The 12342-nt window shown below is 35.8% G+C and overlaps 1 protein-coding gene across 2 annotated transcripts in view; it reads right to left on the minus strand.

The window, feature by feature from the left end:
* LOC142322950 (parathyroid hormone/parathyroid hormone-related peptide receptor-like) overlaps nt 1-12342 on the minus strand; it is a 952038-nt gene that overhangs the window by 441743 nt on the left and 497953 nt on the right. For both annotated transcript variants that reach the window (XM_075362045.1, XM_075362046.1), the window contains exon 3: nt 2577-2652. In XM_075362045.1, the coding sequence (XP_075218160.1) occupies nt 2577-2652 (76 nt within the window). The remainder of the gene's footprint in view (nt 1-2576; nt 2653-12342) is intronic.

A 12342-nucleotide genomic window follows, 5' to 3' on the forward strand; every position in this document is an offset into this window, starting at 1 on the left:
ATTATAAAACACTTAAAAACACATTAGAATAATTACTAAATATTCGAATTTGGTCGCACGGTTTTAGGAAATAACAAGACACTCGATAACATCGTCATATTGCTCCCAAAAAAACAGTTCGGTTGTTAGTCTCTAATTTAAATTTCCGATACAATTCCGCATAACAAACAGTCGAAAAGGATGTGATATATCGTTAATTCGCAGTCGCAGCAAACACAAACGGGTGCATCGGTCTGAGTCATGAGATGTCCACGAACGAGACTAGTGTGCACTATTCGTAAATGGCAAATAATAACCTCCTCTCAACGGTTATTCCTTATTCAGAACGGAGAAGGAGCTCCACCGTGATTCCATGAAAACAGGGAGCTTTATATGAAAAAAGTTAACCTAACCAGTACCAGAACTTGCGGTTGGACGTATTGTTGTGCGCTCTGTCTTATACTGTTTTTTTTCGGATTATCGCCGGACCTTGGCCCTAACGCGGGGAATTAAAGGCAGGCAAAAAATAAAACAAAAGATCCAAGACCGGGGGGGCCAACCTGCCGTGCCGGATGTAAAGCCGGTGGGTGGGGGACGCCCCCTTTGAGTAGAAGGACACTCTCCCCGACTGAGTATACTTAAATGGATATCCGGTCGGGGAAAAAAAAAAAAAGAAGAACTTGTCGAATGAAGAACATACACGCTACCATTCCTGGATGGAGACCGGCTGTGGTTTTAAGTGTAATAATGTCTTAAAAATATGCTCTATTATCCTCAATAAATATTTTTATCCTCACTCAGTTTAGACAATTCTGAAACTACATGATTAGAGGCCTTTTCAATTAGCAATTTTTTTACAATAGGAACATTTATATATAAGAATTAAAAAAAGAAAAGAATTTGGTATATAAATTTTGTTATCCTGAAAGAAAATTTGGTTAAAACCTTTTTAAATACGAGCATATATTTACACTGACATTTATACATATTGGCACCGGATATATCTAACGGCACGAGGGGGCTCTGTAGTGATGGCTCTGAAAATCGCCGTTTGTGTGTTTTGATAAGGTTGCCCTTAAAAGGGCTGTTGAGTCCGGTAGCTGGTCTCCGGCAAAGACGGCTCGGCTCAATGGTTGTATTTGAGAAGATCCGCAGCTCATCCATTGGGATCGTACCAAGCATCCCGTCAACGGTAGTTGGGTCCGCACTACAGCGTCGCAGTAGTGACCCGCAGATTCCCGCAGTGTTGGGCCGGCAACACTTCGTAGACACGGCCAACCGGCGGGTCATCGCCGGCCAGGGCGCTTGAAGCCCGGCAGGTTGGTGCAGAAGGCTGAGATTATACGAGCAAAGAAAGTAGCTTACAAGATGTGGGAGGAGTTACTATAGGAAAAAAAAGACCGAAACCCGGCTGCTGGGGCAGGGCCCGGGAACGGCATAGCCGGGCCCGGTGTCCCTGGCCTTAGCGGTTAGAGGCAGAGTCAAGATGAGAGTAAGAAAATGACCGAGAACTGGTAAGCCGACCTGTCTTGCCGGACGTACTGTCTATAGGCGGGGAGGCTCATTAGAGTCGCAAGGACACTTCTCTAGGCTGAGTAATACTTGATTGTTGACCTGGCCCAGGGATGCAGGAAAAAGAAAGGCTGGTGCAGAAACGTGGTGTCCGAGCCCAGCAACTCCCTCTGCGGGCGGGCCCAGGCCTGCTACTCTGGCGGGAATGTTGGCATCCCCTGGGAAGTCTCACGTTGGGCCGGCTAGGGACTTTTTCCATTTATTTCTTCTTTTTCTCTCTCGGTGGTCCGATATAGAATGCTTTAGCCTTCCTGCGTTGCGCTTATATCGCCGCCGATGAATAGTGGTGTGCTGCGCGCTCACCAGCGAAGGGCTGGCTTGGCGGAGGGAGCGCGTCTGCATGAACGTATGTAACTGTAGCTCCCAGCGTCATTGTGCTGCTGGCGTCGTGCCCGTCGGCATGAAGAAAAGAATGTGAAAAAAAAAAAAATATATATATATATTATAAAAAACTATAGCAGGAATATATATATTTTATTTATAAAAACTATAGCAGGATTTGTTATAATATTAGATCTGACGTTAATTCATGTATTCGGAAGGTTCTGGTTCCGAACCTGTGTCAAGCTTTTATTTTTTCATACGCTACGTTAATTCATACATCAATTTGGCGACCGTAGAATTTTAAATGATTTAAAACATAATAATATACTTGAAATGCATTATCATCATTGCTGAAGTGATGAACGTTTAACATTTCGCTTTAAAATGGCAATGTAAAATGAAAGATATTCTTGCATAAATTAATTTTCTAAATTTTTTACTTTTCTACATAACAGAAAATATGTACTGTTTTTGTAAAACGATTTTAAAAATGTCTATATATATATATATTATTTAAAAATTGCAATTTTTTTCGTCTACGTTCAGATAGTCGTTTGGAGCAATATTGCTTTTTTTTACTTTTTATCCTCTATTCTAGTAACAATTCATATTTTTAGTATTTAATCTCTGGGGTCTTATATAATTTGACATATAAGAACAACAAATTACTAAAAAATTTACACTTATAAGTTTGAACTCACTTGTCTCATTTAGCCGACATCTTGCTTCCAGGAATTGAATTTTAGTCAATTCATCATCTTCTGTGGCTTCATCCATCTGTAAAAGTAATTTATAAATTTTAATCTATACAAATTATATAAAAGTATACCTATACAATCTAAAAGTATATTTGTACTTACACGTGTTCTTCTTACGATATAAGTGCACACTAAGAAAGTTTTTTGAAATATCGAGTTCAGAGTTAAAATGGGGTAACAATGAAATTTACTGTTTTTTTTTTAATTTCTCGATAACAGATAAATATTTCAACTTGATTTTTGGTGTGTGTGTGTAATCTTCAGGTAAGTATCTAAAAACTAATTTCTAAATTTTTCGACCTTGAAAGGGGTGAAAAAAGTTAAAAGATTTTGAACGATGATTGCAAATTTTCTCTATTTCCGACTAATAGAAACAAGATATTCAGTACATTTGGGCTTGCAGATACTGTTTAAATAAATATCTAAAAACTATTTTTGGGTTTTCTTGAATTTCAATTTTTTAAGGGGTGTGAAGGCGTACGACGCCAGCTCAACTAACACAGCCACTGTCACTGTTACTGTTTGTGGGACGCGACTGGGTGCGTCTGCCTCCGCTTATTTGACTAAAAAACATAAAATAAATATAAATTGACCGCGAAGGGAAACGCAAGTAACCTTATAGCGCGGGCGAAGCTGTGACAGGGATGCTAGTGTTTTATAAAGTTTTTAAAAACTCTGTGCCAAAGAATCGGTGCATTAGTATATAACATGCATTGTACAATAGAGCCTGTAAAAAAAGAAGTTATTTACAGAGTAGGGGAATAGAAAACGTGCTTCACTTCATAACTCTGCGTAAACGTCATATTTTACACAAATACGTGCGCTATCAAAAGCAAAGAAACAGCATAAATCTTTATGTAATTCTTGACTTTTAAACCTCCAGTCGTTTCAAATATTTGAAAATAAATGAATTTTATTTCTGAAATAATATTTTATTTTTTAGTAATTTTACGGTAATAATTTAAATGTTGTTCTTGTTTGAGTTTTTCGCTTATTAATTCGGATTATATTCGGTGAAAAAATTTAAATACTACTGAGAACTTTACTTTCTTTTGAAGAGCATTTTCATAAAAAATCCCATTTCTAAAAAAGAAAATTTAGCTGTATTAATATTTCAAATTCTGTTAATTTTACCTTATTAATTTATAAAATGTTTTGCTATTTTCTTTTTCTAAATAAGATCAGTTTAATAACTGTTTTTAACTGTAGCAGAGGGAAACATTAAGCCCCAATAAAAATTCCCCTAAGACTATATTATTTGAAAAAAATATATTTATATATAAATTAATCAAATTTTTCATCAAGAACATTTTTTCAAATCTGTTAAAACGTTTTTTCTTTACTTATATTGTTGTTTTTAAAAAAAATTATTATTGTTGCACTTTAATAATAAAGTGCTCTAACTGCAGGAAGTATTTTTAACATTAAACGTAGAAATAATAAGGTCATGTTTTGTTTAATTAGCCAAAAAGATATTTTGAATCAATTCAACTACGTTTTATTAAAATCTAAGATTATTGTATTTCTTAGCATAATACATTTGTGAGTAAAGTGTTAATTTGAGCTAAATTTTACGAGTTTAACAAATCAATTTAGAACTTTTTAATTAATCTTTCTATGGATAAATTTAACTCTTATAAAACTTAAATGAGAAGATTAATTTAAAATAATTTGTAACTTTATTACTTGAGAAGAGTTAAGTTTAAACTCTATGAAAGTGCTGATAAAATCTAGAAACATTTGTCAGCTTTTTAATATAACAAGTAATAATAATAATAATAATGTTTTTTGTTTATTTGTTACTCTACTATTTAATGAACTTTGCAAGTATAACTGGATTCTATAAATATTTATGACTTTGTTAGTATAAATTTGATATAAAAAATTACAAAAGGTTCAATTTACGTTTTTAATTTTTAGCAAAATGTCAACTTAAAATAGGAACGAAAATAGTTTTTTTGTCAAGAATGAGGTCAGAAAAATAAGGAAATAAGTTATTTTTTTTATGTTTTAAAAATTGCCTCTCTTAAAAGTAATGAGAAAAGATTTTTATTATCTTTTAGCTCATACATTTTTACAGTATTAAATGAAAATTTATTTAAAAGATAACTTTATTATATACAATATAGTAAATTAAATTAGTATTTAACGTAACGCGTTTCAATTAAAATAACAATAATTTTTACAATTGGAAAAATAATACTGAGTTTTTTTTAATATATGTAGGACATTACAAACCAAAATTGGTTATTAGAAGTAATATTTAAATAAATAGCAAAGGACGGATATATTATACACGTATGTTACTTAAAGTAAACTTCAAATATTGAAATTCTGAATTTAAACTCAATTAATTTTTTATATAGTTAAAGTTAAATAGTTGATTGAAAATACTGATATTTGGTATATACATTAAATAAACTAACTTAATTAAAGAATTAATCATGAAACAAACAGTAACAATGAAAAAGAATACTGACTGAATAAGTAGGTTTAGGCAAAAATGCTGCATCAATAAATATAGGAGGACTAAAAAAGTTACTTAGGTTTGCTGATGTTATGGTAATTCTAACTGATGGGACACACGCACGTCAGATTAACAGCCCTGAATAAAGTAATGAAAACAAATATACAAAAAACAAAAAATAATAAAAGTAAAAAACAAAGAGAATTTAGTGGTAAGAACAAGTGAAGGAAAAATAAAAAAAGTAAAATAATAGTAGACATTTGGGTAATATGATGACAGAGAACTGGAAGAGCGCAATGGAAATGAAAGGAAGGATAGCGATTATATAGGAAGAAGAGCAAATTATATAGTAAAAGTTTGGACTTAAGGAAGAGATTAACCAAATGTTATGTGTGTCGTCTTGTCTAAAAGTGAAACATGGACTATAAGGAAAAGGGAAAGTAACTGGACTAAAGCTTTTGAGATGTGCATATGGAGAAGAATGGAAGGAGTAAGATGGATTGATAAAGTGAAAAGTGAGGAAGTAATAATTGGATTAAAGAAAAAAGAGGAGTTATTCGGGAAGTACACGAAAGAAAACAAAACTTGTTAGGACTTTTAGTTAGAAGTGAAATTTTTACAACTGTATAAGAAGGGTCAGTAGAAGGAGAAAGGAAGGGAGGAAGAATTAGGAAGAAGTTAATAGATGAGGCGAAGTTTTGAATAGTGAGGTGAGTTCGGAAACTACACGGTGTCGAAGAAAGCTTGGGGCAGAAATGGATGGATGGAAGCAGAGGTGACGTAAGAAACCTGCCGGCAGGCAGAACATTTTAAATTTGTTTGTATATAAACATAAATGTTTTAGTAGAAGAAACTTAAATAATTTTATTATTTTAATATCAATAATTATGTGTTAAATTAATGTGTTTTTATAAATTAACCCATAATTTTAATTAGTTTTCATTTCTGAAAAAAAAAATTATTCCCATAAATCTGACTACAGTAGTTATATTATCCTAAACATGATATAACTACTTACTTAGTTATATTAACAAATATATATGTATATATATACTAGAAAAATTCAGCTACACCATAAAATATTTTTTATAAAAAAAAAATTAACTTTTATTTTAATTTTTTATTTCATTTTCCTTTAATTATTATTTATTGATATTTAACCACACGCAAAGGAAAATTTATTAAACATTCTGTAGCATAATGAAATTTGCTAAAGCTGATCGGGATTTAAACTCGGTTCCGAATGAAAGATTCTGCTAAGATATTTTCACTCCGCTGTTGAAGTTTGCAATATTTTATTTTCTTCTTCATTAATTAATTACACAAACCTTTATTCACTCCTAATATTAATAATTAAATAAAAAGTACTTTATTATTTTCTCTAGATTTATGCCCTTTTAAAAAAAATTAAAAGTTAAATAATTAAATAAATCCGTGTAACTTTAAAATTATTATTATTGTTTTTATTAAATTTTTAGAAAAATTAATTCATCTTTAACAATTACGAATATAAACGAATGAGTTATGACTGGCCTTGTAATCTAGTGAAATGTTCCGATCAAGAAGAAATCTACCGTAATAACTTTTAGATAAATTAGGTAGGGACAATATTATATATAAAAAAGTAGTCTAAAATGTATTGAGCCTTTTGCGCACGAAATAGCGTCAGTGTATTCTGGCAAAAGTGGAAGAAGATCGGCATGTAAGCAGTCATGACATCGCCAGTGACCTACACATCCATCACGAAATAGCGTTAAACCATTTGGAGAAAGCTGGCTACAAAAAGAAGCTCGAAGTTTGGTTATCACATGATCTGCTCAGAAAAATTTACTTGATCGAATTTCCACCTGAAAATCTTTACTGAAACGTAAAGAAATCGTGCCATTTCTGGAGTAGTTGATCACGAGTGAGGAAAAGTGGATACTTATGACCTACTATATACTGAACCTACGACAATATAGTGTGAACTAAAAGATCGTGGTCAAAACGAGGAGAAGCTCACCAGTCTTTGGCAAAGCCCACAGTGAGCCCAGAAACGTTATTCTGTGCATTTGATGAGATTGGAAGGGCATCGTGCATCACGAGCTGCTTCCGCCAGGCAGAACGATAGACGCAGTCCTGTATTGTCGACAATTAGTGCGATTGCTAGCAATTCAAAAGAAGCAACCTGAACTTGTCAAAAGAAAGGATGTCGTAAACCACCCTGATAACGCCAGACCACATATGCATATCTTTAATGACCCGTCAGAAATTGAGCACTTGACTTGGAGGTTTTAATGGTAATGAATCCAGCGTATAGCACGGACCTTGACCTGTCGCACTATAATTTGTTTCTGTGCAGAACTCTCTAAACGGTGTTAAGTTAGTTTTAAAGAAGATCTGTGAAAACCATGTGTCACAATTTTTTAAACAGAATCCACAGAAGTTCTATAGCGACGAAATTTTTTTGTTGTCACAAAAATGGCAGAATATCATCGAAAAAATGGTGCATAAGTGGTCTCATAGTGTTATTTTCCAATAAAAATAAATGTACTATTAATTTTTGCCTTTAAAGGCTAAATACTATTTACATAACCAGATACACACACACACACACACACACACACACACACACACACACACACACACACACACACACACACGTATCCGGGCTCAAGGTATCCAAAAGTAACAGATTATATTAAGAAAACCAGTTAATATAATTTAATAATTTTTATTCTTAATAAACAAAGCAACCAATTTTTCATGTAGTTTGGTTTGAGTGGCATGACCAAATTCTGTGCCACAAACGGCTACTGAGCCTCAAACAGTTTAACGATCAATAATCTAATAGTTCCTAATGAGCTAACCTAACAGCGTAAGCGGACTGAGCACGGTGCCATACGCCACCGACGTACGTGTCCCAACCGCTTACTTGAAAAAACAAAACTAAAATCGGGGAGGCGTACCCCTTGTTGTTATACTAAAAAGACAGCAATTTCCGGTCACGCCTAGGTCGCTGAGTGCCGGCAAGTACCTGTCCACCATATTAAAGCGCTTAGAGCCTTAACTGGCTGGTGGCAGCCAATATCTCTAGATTAGCTTCCCACAGCCGCACGGCAGAAATCTCGTTTCCTTAGATAAACTACCGATGTCGGTTGAACAAGGCAACCGTATCGTGGAACTCCCACACGATACGACAATGCGGCTCTCGCCACACTGACTCGTCGTTTGTGAGTGGCCAATTTTTCTCTTGATCTCTAAGTTCTAGGGTGGCTTGGTCTCTGGCCCCCCTCAAGAGCAGAGCAATCAAACATATATGCTCATTTGACTGGACCTCCCCACAGACGCACAGCTCATCAGCCGCCAGGCGGAACCGAAACAGATATTGGTTCAAATTAACATGTTTGGTGAACACCTGGGCACCCGTTGCCCTTAAAAACGAACTTGAGGCATAACATCTCCTCAGATCCTGTATAAATTTATACAACGATCTTCCCTTATTCGTGGCGTGCCATTCCAATTGCCATGCATCCATCGCGAGGCTCTGAAGCATCTTCCGCAGACGGGAGATGGGCAACTGAATGAAATTTAGATTGAGTGCATTGTGAGCACCGTTCCGCTCCGGTACAGGCCCGGCCCGAAACCGCATCCCAAATACCTCGGCCTCCCGACCTCTTCGCAACTTCCACATGGCTGCCTAAACTTTCACCACCAAATCGATTGGGAGAGCCTTTCCCAATACGGTAGTAGCATCAAAGGAGGTTGTTTAAAAACACCAGTGGATGCTATCAAGGCTATGCGCTGGGCATTCCTTAAATTTGAAGTAGTGTTCATTCCTATCCAACCTATGCGCCCAAACGGGCACCTCGTAAGCGGTCATGCTCTCAAAGACACCTCGGTACACCATGTACATTTGACGGTCCGACAACCCATAGTCTTTCCGAGCAATCCTTCTAAGTTTGTGCATCACTGAGACGGCATCCGCCGCTACTTGCTTAATGTGGTTACTAAACAGCAACTTCTCATCAAACAAAACACCTAGGTTCTTTATGAACCCTCACTCGGCTGATTGCACAGCCTCTATATTTAATATGGGGTTACGATTGCACGATAATTTGTCTGCACCCTTGAGAAGCATATACTTCGTCTTGGGCAGATAAATCTTTAAATTTTATATGTTTATCCAGCCCTACGCGGGTGACAAAGCAGCTTGTGCTCTACTTTCTAGCTGCGGTCGTGAGTTACCACGAACTAATAGGAGACTGTCATCGGCAAAAGCCTGGGCCGTCGTCCCTTCTGGGAATGTCAATCCCAGAAATCCATCAAAAACCAGGTTCCATAGCAGAGGACCGAGTACGGAACCCTGCGGGCTTCCCCTGGTGACGGACTTTTCCACAACTAGGTGCGCGTCTTTAAACAGAGCCGAGCGATTAGACAAATAGTCTTGTTCAACGGCCTGCAGGGCTACGGGAACAATGCGGCGTTCCAACTCATCGAGGACAGAACTCCAACACAAGGAAGGAAATGCTGCCTCTATGTCAATAAAAATTGCCAAATCATATTTACAGTCAGCGCTTTCCACCTCGACAAAAGCATACTGGCCTCGATTTAGAAAACAGTTTATAGCGATGCTTTCTCAGAGCCGTTCCATAACCAGCGTTTCCAGCAACTTACCGATAACCGGCAAGAGGCTGATGGGTCGATAACTATTGACCTCACTAGGATCCTTTCCAGATTTTAAGAGGACTCTCACCAAAGCCACCTTCCAGCAAGCCGGGAAACAGCCCCAGTTTAGGCAGCCCGAGAACAATCTGCCAAGTGGCTCTCTTGTAACAGGAAGCAGGTAATAATATATATCCGGGTCAAGCTGGTCAATCCCCGGTGCCTTCCTCAGTGCCTTTCGAGAAAACACTCGGTCTATATTTACGGGATCCACAGTCTGCACGCCAGGGAATGGTGTATCACCCGCTCTGACACCGATCTCCGCTTCACCCTCTGGAGCATCAGGAAACAGAGTATCCAGGAATGCCCGGTAAGTCGCCACAGATGTTAAAGTGGGGTCTCGACCACCAAACCTGCATCGAACACTGGACAGCACGTGCAATGTAGTATGTTCATGTAGTTTAATCAATTTCAATGTGTACTCTTTTTATATCTCAGCAGACGTCTAGATGACAATCAAACTCTTGTCAGGTGTTTAGGAGCATCTGCAGCGTTATTAGACACAATAGCTTCAATAATTCTCTGTTTTAAATTGTCCAAATCTCGAACTTTTCTTTGGTACACACAACTTTCGACAAAAACGGACCGATAATGCGGTTTTTGTGCATTCCTAACTAGACATTGACTTTTGGTTTGTCCCTTTGATTTTCGATTACTGTATGGGAGTCTTCAGTACCCAAATTCAACAAATGTGTCTGTTAACTTTTCCGCACATACGAGTCGTTGAATCTTCACTAAATAACAGCGTATCAATATAATTAGGAGTGTTTTCGACACGGTGCATTACCTATGCAACAAACTGATATCGTAGGCGGCGACCATTTGGTTTAATATGATGGAGTTATAAATTGTACGCTCTCTATTCGAGCCACTTATGAACAATTTCGTGAACAATGGAACTAGGAATTTGCAGTTTGTAACTAGCCCGCCTAATTGACTTTCCAGGACGGGCTGTGAATGTATCGCGTACACGTCCACAGTCTTGTCTGAAACTTTTGTAAAATTTACAGTTTGTGAAACCAAGTTGTGAGAATCAAGTTCTCTTCAGGTTGTATCCCACTGACGAATAGGCTTGGATGTAGGTTGATCAATTTTCCATTCAGTTCGCACATGCCATTGAATACACGTAATTGATTTAAACTCCGCTAACCAAAGCACGCACTGAACCTTCTGTTGTGGGGTCCACGTTTCGACTGACTACTACTGACTACAATTGCGTTATGATTAGACTTGTCTGGCTTGCGTATTCCTTTGACCTTAAGAGTATACAAAATAAATTTTGGAGATATTTTCTGTTAATTGAGTCTACGTTTAAGAAAGTACGACGACTGGTTTTCTAAATATAAGCAATTACTTTTGGATACCTTTAGCTCGGATACCCTATAAGTATATATTTATAACTGAGTAAGAAATTATTAAAATTGAACAATATCTCATTAACGATTACCATGTAATAGTTTGAAAACCTTTTGCTTAATATTGGTTAGGTTGTTGAATGTAGAATAACAGAGCAGTTTTCGTCTAGCAAGTGGAAACTACTAATTGAATTAAATCCGCTTCTGATAATTAAGTGGAATTAAAATTATTTTAATAAATCTAATGACGTAAAAACTTTTATAGTTTTATTTCCCTTTCCATAGTTTTTATAGTTTTATTTCTATAGTTTTAGTTTCCATTTCAGTGGAGTCTTAAAATAAAAATATTATTTTTCAAGATTAAAGTAAACACTTAAGAGGGTTTTGCATCTAAAATATTTTTGTAATCCTTTAAGTGAAGCAGCAAAATACTGAAGTACAAATTTAATGGATACTGAACATTGCATCACTAAAACGTCACCATCCGTAAAATTAAAAGTAATTCACAAACATTTTTATGGTATGCGTGACGCCATTCAATGGTCCTCCCGTTTCTTTATTAGTTATACTAATGATATACCAGTGTAGACTTAAAGCCTTATTATATGCCATAATGATAAATGTAAGCCGAGCCTTATGCCTGTATTCCTATGCGACCAAGTAGTATTAGGGACATTGCTATACGCACTAAAACCAATTAAGAAGTTATTGTTGGACGCTTTGGAAACGTTTTGCGCGGTCGCAAAATACGTGCCTATAGAAAATTCTATAAATTTTTTTTTCTCCAATTAATTTTAAAGGGCATGTTACTAGATTTGATTTTCAAAATATTGATCACGTCTTACGTAAATTAGGTTCAAACTTAATCAACTTTGACAAATAAATAATTTTGGGATATAGTTAATTAAGTTTTAAAAAGTACATCTAGTTAGTAAATCCTTTCTTCACGAAAGTGTTTTAATTTCATGAAAATCTATTATAAATGACGGTAATGTTTAGGTCCGTAGGAAACATTTTTCTGCTTCTAAATGCTTAGATGTATTATCCTCTTAAAGACTAACATTTCAGAAACTCTGAAAATTGATTTGAAATATTTCTGAAAAGTTAAAATAATCTCATGTATATTCAGTTTATTTAATAATAATTTAAGTAGAAAAGAATAATGTGTAGTAGTTACACTTAC

The sequence above is a fragment of the Lycorma delicatula genome, chromosome 4 (assembly GCF_047948215.1).
Source record: "Lycorma delicatula isolate Av1 chromosome 4, ASM4794821v1, whole genome shotgun sequence".
Taxonomy (NCBI): domain Eukaryota; kingdom Metazoa; phylum Arthropoda; class Insecta; order Hemiptera; family Fulgoridae; genus Lycorma; species Lycorma delicatula.